General features: G+C 34.3%; 1 protein-coding gene across 21 annotated transcripts in view; it reads right to left on the minus strand.

Annotated features, from left to right (window-relative positions):
* Positions 1-15,093, minus strand: part of GPHN (gephyrin) — a 271,793-nt gene that overhangs the window by 60,118 nt on the left and 196,582 nt on the right. For 14 of the 21 annotated variants that reach the window (XM_059849764.1, XM_059849761.1, XM_059849753.1 and 11 more), the window contains one exon: positions 12,760-12,816. The exons of the other annotated variants lie outside the window; for them this stretch is intronic. In XM_059849764.1, the coding sequence (XP_059705747.1) occupies positions 12,760-12,816 (57 nt within the window). The remainder of the gene's footprint in view (positions 1-12,759; positions 12,817-15,093) is intronic. 21 annotated transcript variants of the gene reach the window in all.

Below are 15,093 nucleotides of genomic sequence, written 5' to 3' on the forward strand. Positions count from 1 at the left end.
CAGATAAATTCTAAACATTGTATGCTAGTGAGCAGCACAATACTGGATTTAAAAAGAAAACAGTGGTTGTCTAGAAAAAAACCCTCACAGTTATATCTAATCAAGCCAATTTTATTGCCATACAGTCAAAGGTATGGTACAGCATAAGAAAATGGATAAAACCCCGTTTGCTTAAATAGACATAGTTACAATGAAATAATGGCAAGACTAGCTTCAGAAAATGCAAAGGAGCCTGTGCTATATTCAAACAAAACAAAAATGACATTGATAGCTCTTTGGCTAATTTGTTTCATAAAGGATTGCACATCTCTACCATAAGGCAAGGTGAAATGTCTTCCTGTTTTGTGGTACAGGAAGCAAGGGAGAATAATAATTAAAAATTGAAACATGAAGTTTTGTCTTGAAACAAAAAGTAGGGAATTTTAAATTCCAGATGGAGAAGGACAGAAACTATTTATTTGCCCTTTTTCTGATAAATGCAGATCTGAAAAGCATTACACCATAAAAAAAATCAACAAAAAGTATTACAGCTTTGTTAGGTTGAATAAATAAGGTTTAAGTCAAAATCTGTAACATTAAATGAGATGCTGTTCAAAACCCTATCTTTTACCACTCTCCCAAATGTTAAATAGTTTTTTTTTTTGTAAATTAACTTAGTGCTTGAACTGAACTTACTAGTACTGACTTAAAGTGCAAAATATTAATATGAAGGGATAACTTTATTTGGCAGAAGTCAAAAGCTAAATACTATGCACAGAGAAGGTGTAGGCTTAAGTAACATTTTGCTTGTATTTTGAATGTATGAACTAATAATGGATCTAATTTGAGATTCAGCAATGGTTGAGTAAAGATAAATAGTATTTAAAGTACAAATACAGCAACGTTGGTTAAAGAATTTAAAAAATGATCTGATGTCATGAATCAAAGTTATTAATGTATACTTGGATCAGATTATTGCAATAACACACTGTCTTTCCTGATGCAACTTTGAAATTTTGTCATACTCTATTCTTATATGATAAAGAGAATGCTAGAGAAGATGTTCGTAATCTTAATCTTAGACTAATCCTAATATCATGAATGAAGATAGCACTAGCAAAACTATTTTCTATGAATAAGGAAGATCACAAGTGTTTCATAAATTTTTGCATTTTAATGTGCACTGTGGAAACTGTGTTCCTCTAAAAGTAAGAATTTGAATCAATTAATTTTTCTTAAGCATAGAATAAGGTGGTACTGCTAGCAAATCAAAATGCAATCCTGTAAATGGCAATTGCCAAATAGAAAGCTCATAGCTCTTACTCATGTTCAAAAGAAAAATACCTATAAATTCTAATTTTACTTAAAAACTCATTGTTCTATTTGCAACTGCAAAAAAAAATCAAAACCACAGAAAACCAGGAGGAGATTGTGCCAACATATTTGGAAAACTTCCAAATGATTATTGGATTGTTATTGGCTCTGTTAATGAGCCAATAACAATCTCTTCATAATGAAAAATATTATTTCAAATTTGAAGGAGCATCTCTGCAAACTATATGGCATTCCTAAGGCAACAAGATAGGGAATATAAATTTAATGCAGAAATTGCTGTTCAATGGCTCAGTATATTTTTGAATGTCAGACAAAATGGACTAAGTTCTCTATCTGCTGAACTTCCACATAAAATCAGAGAAAAGAACAGGGGACCTGCTTACATTTACTCAATTTGGGCTATGTAGAACAGATTTACAACAGATATCAACAGGGAATTTAGCATCCTATACCTAAAACTGAATTTAGCATCCTATACCTCGACTGAATTGAGATGTGGTAAACATCTCCTCCTGAACGATGTCCTGGTCATTCAGCACTGCCTTCTAGTCAAACTAGTCTAAGCAGAAGGAGAACCAATCTCTTACCTGGCTTTAATTCTGAAGAACAAGATTCAGTTATTTTCAACATTTTGTGATGTACACTATTTAATGTACTTACAGCACTTAAAAATCTTCCTGCAGTCTCTGAATGGTCTTCTGAAGTCAACTACTTATTGTAGAAAATTGTATTTCCTCTGGTTCTCTGAACACTGCTCCTTAATTCCCTGTACTGGTGACCCTCAATAAGATAATACAGGCCTCTGCTGTGTAATTAACAATGCTAAGTATACAATTAAATCCCATCAATCAGTATGCAGCCAATACATTTTTTCAAACCTATCTTTACAGAAATAATATTCTTTGTGGGAGAGAGAACTAACACAGTATTTTGCAGATCTTTCACAATAAAAGACATCATGTTCTAAGCACTCAATGAGGCTAAATAAAACACATGACAAACTGTGGACCTGAATGTCTTCCTCTTTGAAAAACTTTATTTTTTGGAAAGAAGGGAGCACTGCAATAAACATTTTGCTGCCACTATCCTTCCAACAAGCAGATCACGAGGTTTCCTTCATTACGCTTTTAGCCAAACACACAGCGCATGCAAAAGCCAGAGGACAGGGAGAGAGAGGGAGAGAGAAACTGATGCTGCTAATAGAAAGTTTGAGATGCAAATAAGAATAAAAAATGGTGCCACTGCATAACACTATCTAAATGTAATTTTATCAATTAGGACACTATGGGCCTTTATTGAATAATCTGTCCAATTTACATTGTGAATATTTTTGAGATACAAGCTGATGTCAGAGTAGTTCTAAAAATTTAAGTGAAGCTGATTTGATTCAATATCTTAAGTGAACTATTACTATTTAAAAAAAACCTATGTTTTGTGACAACTGAATAATAAATAAATTACATATCTGTACTACACATACCATACTGCACATCTGTTAAGTCGTCACAAGTCCTAATTAATAATTTAACTCTTAGATAAACCATTTAAGTAGTCCTGCTAATATCCACAAAAGTTATAGGCATGAAGCCAACTGGCTTTCATCAAGGATAAAAACTTCAATACACACAGTGAAATTAAAGAGAATATAACTTATATTTTATCATCATAACATTTTAGAGAATCAAAGCTTTTTTTCTTAACAGAAGGAAATCTCTTTTTAAAAAAACTCACTTCAATTTCACTGCATTGTACCAAAACCAAGATCTCATTACAGACATGCAGAATTGTGAAGGGGCTGACTGGGGCTAAGAGTGTGTATAACACTCCTATACCATAATGCCTGCAACTCAAGAAACCTCTCTGCACATAAAAGTAAGTAGAAGTTTCTAAAATCTTTCTGCCCATTACTCTCAAAAAGGCATCAGCTGACCACACTTGGAGTTCCACTCATGCTACTGGTGACAATAAAAAAGAACAGATGAAAATAAGCTTTTTCTAATTATTGGATTCTGAGATGCAAAATAGCCTCTACAAGGATGTTTTCTATGAACAAAACAGGCAGCAAATTCTACCTCAAATACTTCACAATGCAGAATACATAGGTCCTGTTTGTCTTCTGCTGGAAGATCTTTTACTTCTGCAATCAAAGACCTTCTATGTGACAGGAAATCCTTGATAGTAGACTCACTTTCCTTTTTTAAAATTTGAGCTCTACAAGTGCCAGTTAATTAAATTCCAGACCTTTTCTCAACAATTAAAATTGTGACAAAATTTTACAATTAATCTAATATGTCTAGTTCCTAAAATGAGATTTCAGAAATCATTTATATGAGGTTATCTCTTTCAGGTTTAATTGTACCTTTGTCAGAAGGCAGGTTCAGCTGAAATCTCAGCACTGATTCCATTTATCTTGCAATTTTGTTCCAGATATCCTCTGAAGGAAGGTCCAAAGCTATCTGATGATGACTCAGATGCAGAAAATTAAGAAGCTCTAAACTTGATGCTTTAAGATTTAAATTAGGAAAATATTTTTTTTTGGAATAAGAACCACAGAAATATGTGTAGACACAAAAAACCCCAAATCCTTGAGATCCTATCAGAAGTGTGGTTCTTTCCCCCCCACCCCGGTTATGAGACATCATGTAATACACCATTACTACTAATTTTCTTCCCATGATCAAAATTACTGACGGGCTTCTGGAGTTGATTTAACAATACTTCAATTTGGGAGATTTTCTATCTTGTAATTAAGAAGTCAAGATGTTTACTCATAGCAGCCTTTCCCATTTTCCAAAATAATAGAGGATAATGTTGAACATTGTTTGACACGCATCCTGATATGAAGCTGTATTTTTGAATGAAGAGCCTCTTAAAGATAGAAACTAGACTACAAATCCTTTATGGACCCCAGAGAACCTCCAATCCCTTCCTGCCTCTTCAAATAATTACAACTGCCACAGACATCTTCAGTTTCAATTGGTTTACAGCTTTGGGATCTGTCAGTGGCTTGAATGTTCTGCTGAAAAACACACAGGGTTGTAGTCTGCCACCAGAGAATAATGTATCCATAATTTTTATACCTTGTGCTTTTTATATCTTGTACTGTGTGTTTTGTGAGCATGAAATTCTGATCTGATCAGCTACTGCATCACAAGATCTGACTCAGCAGACAGCCAGGCTATTTGTAGTTTAGATATGAAGATCTTGCCTTTGGACAGAGCACAAAGGATCAATTCCTTGCACAGTCTGGCAGTGCCACCTTGAAACTCCAGATAGCAGATTCTTGAGCACAAATTGCAAAGCAGTGATAGTTTTGGAGAAGGCAAAAATTTTTTGGAATCTGATCAAGCAGGAGTTCCATATATGCTGACCAGTCACCAGCTGCAATATGTTGGTTTGTACTTCTCCTGAAGACAGTTATCCCTCCATAAAGTGAAGGACAAATGGCTGAAGTTCCAGGCAAAGCAAGACTCTAATTTCCCTGAAAGTGTGCCCTGGTTTGGGACAGATTTGGAAAGCAACTTCCAAAGGGATGTCTCTTAAAGGATAAAATTCAGAAGCCCTTCCCCTCATCTGTCTGGGAGAAAAAACTTTGCTCTTCTTCTCCCCCCACTTCACTCTAGGAACCAGCCTTAAAGGTGCAACACTTATTTCTGGGCTAAACAGATGAATGAGAATACAATTCAGCATCATAAAGTCATCTCAGGACAAAGTGACTTATTGACTTCATCATCTGTAAGAGCATGTTCATCACTTTTGCTGATATGACCTATGAAATTCCTGTTGATCCACTCCTTTTTCTTAATTTCATATAGATATTCAGAAGAACGGAGTGAGGATGGCTTTTGTCTTGCACCCATAAGCACTAAACTTAATTGCATGTTCTGGTGTTAGCTTAGAAAAAAGTGGCTTTGTATGCACGTGAGTCTAATATAACTTATTTATTCCGTAGTGGTGTTTTCATGATAATCATGATAAAAACAGTAAGGCTTTCATATAATACAGCGATGAGGCACAATGAACTGCAGAATACATATCAGGTGCTTTTAAGAACAAGTACTTGATTATTTTTAAAACAATTTGTCTCCCAGTAGAGCCAGACAGATCTGACAGAAAAACTGGTAAGCATCTTTCTTCTTAAGAATTGTTCTATTACATCTTTTGCCTATCCATACACTGAAACTACGAAAACCTTTTAGTAGCAAGGATAAGGACGTGCTAGGAATGATTGCTTGAGAAGCTGAAACTTTTGAGAACAAATTACACACACAATCAGCAAGATAGGGGTCTTTCTACTTAGGGACAAAGTGATTGAGTAGGTGAGCTCTTTATGTTTGCATTTTTTATATTGCTCTTGAATAGAACATTCAGATCAGATCAAGAACCTGGCCTACAGTGTTAGGTAGAGCAAACTGTAAACTTCTTATGGGATCTTGTCACCTTTAAGGGATTCTTTTAAAATACAGAATAAGTAACTATATATGCTCAAGACTGATTCAGTATAGCAGGAAACCTTAAGTCCATCTTTTTGATACTCATCCATTTATAAATTATAATAATATGCTGAAACCTAATCTTTACACAGCAGGCCATGGAATTGATTTTAAAGTATTTTATAAACTTTGTTTTATCCCATGATGTTGTGAATTCTAGTTTATCTTTAGGTATTTCTTCTTTCTTTCTCATTCTAATTACAACTGAAAGCATTTTCATTTTTGATTCTTGTTAAGATGGTGCTATACCTCATTATAGAAGACCATCATGAAGCTGATACAAAAGTATTAAAAGTGGACATGCATTTTGTCAGGTAGTGACTCGAGCCAGAGCATTGGACATTAATAATGAATTTCTGGTATCATAGACCCACCTATATCTATTCAGGTAATTAGCAATCATAACCTGATGGCCATCTTTACAGAGTCCTTCCAGTTTCACTGTCCGAAAATGAGTCAGACTAACAAGTGAAGCATTTTGCAGCCTTGACATCTGTAAATTTGTTGTTTTTACTTAATGCAAGAGATAACTAAGGACGTTTTTCTATTGCAATTTATGCTCATATGCTATGTAGTAGTTGCCTAGCTACTGGACTATACATCATGGTGGTCTCAGACTGGTACAGTGGTTTTAAAACCACGCTGAACATGGTTGCAGATTGATCATGCAAAATCTGCCCCCCCAGCTGATTTTTCCCCACTTGTGCACAGTGCAATGCAAAAAAAAAGAAAAAAAGTAAATAAAATCAAAAAAGTGTGATGGGTGAGCAGGTCGACTGTGTGAGAGAACACGTGCAAAGTATACCTCAGAAACACTATAGGTGGATGAGCACGAAGGGAGTCGAGCCTGGTTGTGCAGTGGGGAAAAGAAAACATTGTTAAAAAAGAAATGGTGGCACAGTAAGGGTCTCAGAAGGTTTTCTGTATAGGTGGTTCCAGCACTGAGATAGTGGCAGGGGGTTCATAAAGTTTCCATGACCAGCTATTTCAGAAATTTCAAATTTATGCCTTTTAAGGTGGAAGCTTCTTATAAAGGGGGAAAAAAAAAGTAGTCTATTTGAAAATAATTAAAACTAATGATGAATCTGAAGACAAATATAAATTCTTGGTCCTCTAGATATCTGACAACACTATCTTTAGGACAATAAGGTATTCTAGGACAAAACTTTACTGATCTCTTTCATTTAAATGTATTACTCTTACTCTAACTCTACAAAGGATAAAATCTTAGGGGTGAAAACCCATAAGAGGCTGTGAATATCTTTATGTGCTGACATACCCAAAACCAGCATTTTGACAAGGAGGTTTTTCTTCAATCTCACTGCCCTAAAAACCAGAATAACTTGCAAAGTTCAATGACTAATGGTCAGATATAGGTCAGTAGAAATGTGCATATTATGCCCCTAAGCAATGTCATGTGTGTGATTCTTGAGGGACTCTGTCCACTGTCAAGAGCTTTCAGTGCAAGTTAACACCAGTTAATTGGTAACCTACAGTTTTACTGATTGCTTAAGACACATTTTGTTTATACATGATTGCCATTATTCCAAACTATCAATCACTCAGACATAACTCGAGTATTAAAAAAAGACTCGCCAGGAATTTCTAGAAAAATCCTTTCTTTAGGTGAAAATATTCCACGTTTCACTGTCTGAAGTAGGAGTAAAAGCAGCCTAATAAACTAAATGTAACAAAAATGTTTCTTATGAATGTACTAAAAATCATGTCTTGATTTTTTTTCTAGGGGTAAAAAAATGAATTATCAGAAGCCTTAGCAAACTTCCTTAGATTTAACTGTTCAGCAGTTTGGACACATTTGTAGTAAAGATGAATCCAGTAAGGATTTCCACACAGGTTATTAGTGACCACTTGCTGACTTAGGTATATGATGGACTGAGCAGAGGACATAGTATTCATAAGAAGTCTCTCAAGAATATTTTTCAGTTTCAAATGTGTATTTCATATTTTTTCATTGAAATAGAAAATATCACTTCCAGGAAATTTCTACAGTCACATTGGTCTGTGCTAATTAGAGTCTTCATTAAATATACAACTTTTTTTTTTTTCTTCCTCAAAAAGTTTTAATACTCCTAAAATATTTTTGCTCCTTTCTGGCATTCTGTATTTCATTTGCTCTTCTAGATAACATTGCTAGGGAAATTTGAATCAGTTCACATCATCTTAAATATTCATACACACTCAGAATTTTCTTCAACTGATAAAATGTTTTCTTAAACTGAGTTGAGTTGCAGAAGGATTAAGACAAAACCAGAAAATTCCTTCAACAAACAGCAAGACTGAAAAACACAGTTTTAAGAAAGCAACTGTTATTCTTAAACAGTCTATTTTATAATCATAGAAAAAAAAAAAAGAAAGATCCTCTTCTGAGAAAGCAAAAAATATTTCTAGAAATACAGGCTTAAAATCTTTCTAAGAAAGGTGAGGTGTGCTTTTCCTCAGAACAGGACTGCAACTATTCACCTGAGAATTTTGGATGAGGATCTAAGCAAGATATTAATAAATAACGTCCAGCCATTGTTCCCATGTTTTGTCTTCCAACAGCATGGAAAAAACCACTGGCCTTGGTTTTTTGCAGGTAAGGATCCAAAGAACACATGATTAGCAAGAATGACCACAGCATGGTTTTTGGGTTTTTTACATATTAGCCACTAGATACACAGAAACAACAATGATCAGAAACTTTGGAACTATACTCCACAAATTTTCAATGGCCTTTGAACTCAATCTGGAAAGAATGTCTTTGCAATTCATTCTGGAATAAAGGTTCCACCTTAATGGTATTGTGCAATAGCATTTTGTTTTCACTTCTGGGGCTGGCCATCAGATACTACATGCTCCCCCTCCCATACCATTCAATACTTTTGCCACACTGTAGAAGTATCAAAAACCTACATCTAAAACCCTTTCCAAAAGCAGTATGGAAAAAATGAAAATTATTTTAAAAATTAACTATTAACAGATCCCTCTTTTTTTTTTTCTCCAATTGCTCACTATTTCTTCTCTTTGATCAGTCATTTTTATATTGTCTTTTAAAATGCTCTTATCTAGAACATCCATTATTCCTGCACGAATCAGAGGAGCAGTGACAAAGCAGCAAATTTTAGCAATCTGTTCTGCTTGTTTTAGGAAACTTAGAGGCACATGCAGAATATATGGAATATTTCTTTATTTACTTACATTCCTTACTGACTGACTTCCATCATGGAGGATATGGTCATGAAATAACAGATAAAGTGGCACAGAGGAACAGGACAATTTCATGACTACTCATGTTGTCATGCTGCCATGGCTAATGCAGTCACAGCTTTGAGTTTGAAATCTTTCTCCATGTCATATTCTGTGAAATAATGTATGATTGGAGCATCTCTTTTGTAGTACCATGTTTCATTGCTTTTTTTTTTTCTGGCTTTACATTTATTTTTAAGTACTAAATCAGGAATTTAACAATAAGTAGTTTATAATAACTTGCTTTGTCTTGATTGTGAGTTATCACCAAGTCTAGAATATGACAATTTCCTCCCAAAACTTGATTCCTGAAAGATTTGCCAGAATAAAGATATCAGATAAAGGATAAAGATATCCTTTAATCAAATTTATTTTACAGGAAATAGCAAAATATTAGCAGCTCAATTTCCTTGTATTTGACCTGCAAAAGATTATAAACTCAAGAATTTCTACTTGACAATAAGCAGTAATCAACTGTATGTCAGATACAAAGCTGTATATGTGAAAGCACCCAAAAGGGGCAAAAATTATCAAATCATTTTCATTACAAAAATTATCTTGCGCTGTATAACCTTAGTGGATTATGCATTAGAATGATAGTTCTGAGGATGACAACAATCATAGTGTATGGAACACACAGAGGACATGAATCTAAAGAAATTACTGAGAGAGCCTTCAGTGGATGGATGTGCAAAGGGATAAAGTCCTATTAACTTTCACATTTACTCTGCTACAAACTTTTTCCTAATTTTCATTTTGTGCAAAATACATGGCTTAAAGACACTTCTATATAGAATTGCTGAAAAGCTATTCTTAATTTATGAGGTGAGCTACTAAACAAGAGGTACTGATGTCTGTGTTGTTATATTGGATTTGACTTGCTTTATTAAATGTTTCTGTGAAAATTGGGTGAGTTTTATTGGGTGTCATGACTGATATACTAGATCCTAATTCTTTTTTCACAACTTTTTTTTCATTAAAGAACAAATGTGACACAGAAGAAACATGCTGCTGTATTTTTTGCATTAGTCTGCTAAAAAAAACAAGCCAAAAAATTTGCATAGCTGTCATTCAACCAAATATTGACCTATTTTGTGAGATAAAACAGGGACCCTAAAAGATTAATGGCAAAGACAGAGATACATGTGAACCTACATGCTTTTGGGTTACCTTATAACAGCCACACTTTTTGGTTCAGGTAAGACTATCACTGGCAGAAGGTATTTTTATTTTTTAAATTAAGGCTATCTGTTTTATTCCTTGCTAAGTTTAATATTCAGGAAACTTTTAGATATGCAACTTCGATTTTGGAAAGGGATTTTTTTTTTTGGTTTCTGTAAAGTCAAGCAGTTTGATTAACACTCATTAAAATGCAGTAGGATATTCTTTATAACAAACTCTGTCAATCAGGTCAGGTTTCTCACATACATTAAAATGAAACACCAGCTACAAAAGCAAGAAAACACAAAGGAAGAAATAGAGAGAGAAAGGAAAAAGATGGGGATGAGAGGACAAACCAATGAGATTTGGTGTTAGCAGCCAGTAGAGGTTTTTTAAAAAAATCAGATCACCGAGTGAAATTGTGCATTTACTCGGAGAGAGCATCCTTTGACATTGCCTTCTGGGTGATCTCTAGCTCCTCCAGCTTTCAACAGAGCTACATGTAAACATCAGAAAATGAACTGAAAAAGCAACCTGTTCTCTTGTCACAGTTGTTTTTCCTTCATTTTTCTTTTGCTCCTTGTTTTTGTGTTTTGTTTTATTTTGTTTTTAATAAACCATAGCATAATGCATTTCTCACTGCCTTTGCCAAAACATTTCAAGATATCAAAGTGCTTTGAACAACACAGACATACAAGGCTCAGTCAACTTGGTATCTGGAAGCAAGGTATATTTGCTTAACATGGCTCTTTTTCACTACAGGCAAAAAAAAGAAAAATCAAGGGAACTATAATGCTGCTGAATCTCTGCCACATTGTTAGGTTTTTTTTTTTCCCTTGCTTATTTATTAGTAAGGCTGTGTTCTAGAATTCATTTCCATAAAAAGAAATTTTATGGAAAAATATTTTATTTAATAAAATACATTTTATTTTATTAAAATATAACATTTTACATTTTATTTTTATTTCTGTAAAATGAATATTTTCACGTTTGGGTTCCTCAATTAGGATTTCCCATTTTCTATAAGGAAGATTTTCTGTCTACATATATATTTTAGGTCATGACATTAAATCACATAAAGAAATTTTAATCCAAAATGAGCTATCAGTGGGTCTTCATAATAACAGGTGAAACCCACCATCTAAATAAGCTACATCTTCTGCATATGTGCATGCATTATGCATGTAGATCTGTATGTGATGACTGACGTCTCAAAATGCATGGTCACTGCAATCACAAACAGAATTTTCAAAAACTGCACAGAAACTGTGGCTGTCTTGTATTTTTATCCATGTGAATTCAGGGGTCCTGAATGTCTTCCCCTGAAACAGAGCCTCATTCATGTACACTGTTCTTCCCATCTACACTGTAATTAAAACATCTTCCCAAAACACAAGATAAAAAGATAAAGCCTCACAGACAGTGAGGAATGCTACAGAAGCCTCTAGCTAGAACTTGTATAAGCAAGTAGCAACTGGCTTCTTTTTCTATGCTAAGATCAATTTAAATAGAGGCATTACCAGAAAGAGGTGCATAATTAATCCTTTCCCTCCCCTTCTTTGTGCTCAGTGAAATAACATTTTCACAAAGAGCAGCTGTAGAACAGTGTTAGAGAACAGAGAGGATGGCTTGTCCTGGAACAAATGCAATACACTTACAAACAAAACCAAAACCAAAGATCATAAACCAAGAAGACAGGAAAGGCAAGGAGAATACAGAAGAAAAAATAAATAATTAGTGGTTGAGAAAGTGCTAAAAGGAAACAAAGTAGGAAAAAAGTGAAAAACTTGATAGCTGAAATAGAGGCAACTCTTGAGATCAAAATAGGTTGGATTGCATATGATCAGCCTCTTGGTTCAAAAACATTTATCAGGGTGTAACACTGTGTGTGGTGGGTACTGGTTTAGATATCTGCCTGTTCTGTTAAGCAATCTAAATATTTGTATATGTTTATACAAACATTAAAAGGCAGAAGATACTAACTATCAGCAAAACAGTGGCTCCATTCTTATTAGTCTCCTGTGACTATCTTTCATTTGATCTTTATCTACTTTGATTCTTTTCTAATTTAAAGGCTATATATATAGCTATATATATATATTTGAAATATTCAACTCTCTTGAAATGATCTTTTGCAGTATTAAATGCAAAACGTGTGAATACTTTAAAAGTTTAATTATGTTTCAAGATGGGAAGCAGTAGTTTGAAGATGAGTAAATCACTTCTCTATGTAACAGGCAGATCAGAGAAGTGGTTTAATCACGATCACCAAATTACAGGCACTTTAAAAAGGTTGTTACTATTTCTCACTTCTACAGACACCCAAAGCTACCTAACTGGCAGCCTGCCTTCAATAGGTTGTTCTATGTGTAGCACAGAAACAAACAAAATGTGACCCAACAGCAATAAGAATACTGAAATAAAAATGATGTGATGGTGAGAAATGGATAAGCCCCTTCCCTCCCTCCCCACACCTCCCCCTTCAAAAGGAAAAGTGTAGGCTATAGAAGAAAACTTGCAAAATAAATGTTAGAAACATATTTACTTTGAGGGATCCAACTCTACTAGCAACTCCTTTGCTTTCATCCGGCCGTCTAATTTGCTACAATGGGGGAAGATGGGTAAAAAAGACAGAAGAATAAAGAAAAAGTGAACTTAAAAAAATTTCCACACAATCAGTTAGCAGTACATGCAAGACATCAATTTGACTCTCTAAGACACCTCTAGAGGACAAAGACACGGACTCTAATTTCTGGAATAAATGACGCTTTATCATGGCATTTTAAACTTGCTCAGTACATTACCAATCTGGCACATTTGTTACATGCTGAATTCACTAACGTTTCTGAAAGAATACATGTTACTTATCTGATTTGGATATTAAGAATAATGAAATTCTACAACTCAAACTGAAGGAAAAACCCCTCTATACCTTCTATAAATCATATGAGCAAAGTATGGTATAACTGGGAGCCTGCAAGTATCATGACTGATACCTGACAGAATGCAATACAGATTCCTATTGACCCAGGCCTAGAGATTTTAGCCACTGCTATCAAGATTCCCAGTTAAAAATTATGCTGCCCAACCAGAAAATTTTAATGCCAGACCAATATTAGATTTTTATTTAAGATATTTAAATATCTGTGTTAACCCCCAACATCTCCTATCTGATTACTTTTCCTTTTTATATATGTGGTTTTTCCTAGATGATGCAGAGGATGGAAGAAACAAATGAGGTAGCTGCTCAAAAGTCTTCATATTTTTAGAAGCATGCAAAATAAAACATTCATTTACAGCAAAAGTTATTTTCAGAATTTCTTAATCTGGTAAATATACCTCATTTTACCAGTAAAGTGAACATGTGTCATTTGAAGCAGAGAGGAAGAAGACAATAAAAATTACTTTAGTGACAACCTACTAGTCTGAGCCAAGACTGAACTGAAAGTTCTTATTATCTTAACTAAAACAAAATCCCACACAACTGAGGTGAACCTTTTCAAATCACAGTAACTGTCTTTAAGAAATCTCAGCAAGGAAGCCAAAGATTGAATGAACCATGGAAATTCAACTATGCTTTATGCTCTCTGGAGCACACTAGCAAGGCACAAGTTAAATTGTCCTGTTTGTTTTTGCCTGACCACGCAAAACAGAGAAATTCCTCTTCAAAAAACAGTCAACTGAGTGTTTTGGTTTTTTACTTGTATTTGATTCTCAAGAAAACAATATCTTAATAATTTAAGTATTTAATTCTGATAGGATGTTCACTAGCAAAATACACTGGAAACATTTATGCTAATTTTTGCTTTCCTTCCCTGGTTTTATGGCATTAAAATAGCATCCACTTTGAATTCTCAAGTGAAACACTGTCACTATGGCTATCATGGGACTCCAAGAAAATCTCCAATCAATACTAGTGTACAGACCAAGGAGAAATAGCCATTCTTAAATAAACTATGTCTCCTTTAGAAGACACATTGAATTAAAATATATGAAATTGTAACTGAGCTACTACATATTAGCTTTGTATTTCCTAATTGAGAAAAAAAGAGCAACTCAATCTGGAAATAGATCCTTATCTGAACCAAAAACATTGTGAGTTAGAGCAAAGATGCTTTCCCCAACATCCTGGTTAGGTACTACCATTTCAACAATAAGACATAATCTAGTAGAACTGCAAATCATTTCATCAATTTGAAACTTTTAAATGAATAATAAATTTAGGTTTGTTTGGAAAGCGAGAAATAGGAAAAAATAAATGCTTATAATCTCACATAATGACATGGAACTAGGGCACTAAGAAAAGTGCTACACAACACAGAAACTCGAGGAAAAGTTGTGACAGCAATATGCATGGCCCTTAAGGGAAAAAGTTTTTCTTGCATTACTCACCAATTGTGGCTGCTCAAGTTGTTCTGAAGGTTTAGGATTCAGTTAGAAATGAGACTGGAGATATTACAGGTGCATATATCTAATATTATTTAGTTTTTCTCTCTTCAAAATATATGTAGAAATACATACACAATGTGTACACTATGAGCAGTGAAGTTCTAAATGCTTGCACATATAAATTACAAGGAGACAGTCTAAGTTAAAGTCTTGCTTTACATCCATGGCACAGTTAATATACATGACAGCATGTTTTCTACAGGAACATTGCAGAGTGCAACTTGAATGCTTCTCAAGGGATGAATCAGAATTAGTATTGCACAAACAATACCACATCTGCTCTGGGAATTAAAGAGGGTATTACCAAGAAGGTAAGGACAGCAGGAATAAAAATCCATATTTTTTCATGGTGAATTCCACAGAAAGGAATTCAGGTGTATCCTTATCTTAGTCTGGTCAACTGTAGGAAGATCTAGAAGTTATAATTCAG

The sequence above is a fragment of the Haemorhous mexicanus genome, chromosome 6 (assembly GCF_027477595.1).
Source record: "Haemorhous mexicanus isolate bHaeMex1 chromosome 6, bHaeMex1.pri, whole genome shotgun sequence".
In the NCBI taxonomy this organism is placed as follows: domain Eukaryota; kingdom Metazoa; phylum Chordata; class Aves; order Passeriformes; family Fringillidae; genus Haemorhous; species Haemorhous mexicanus.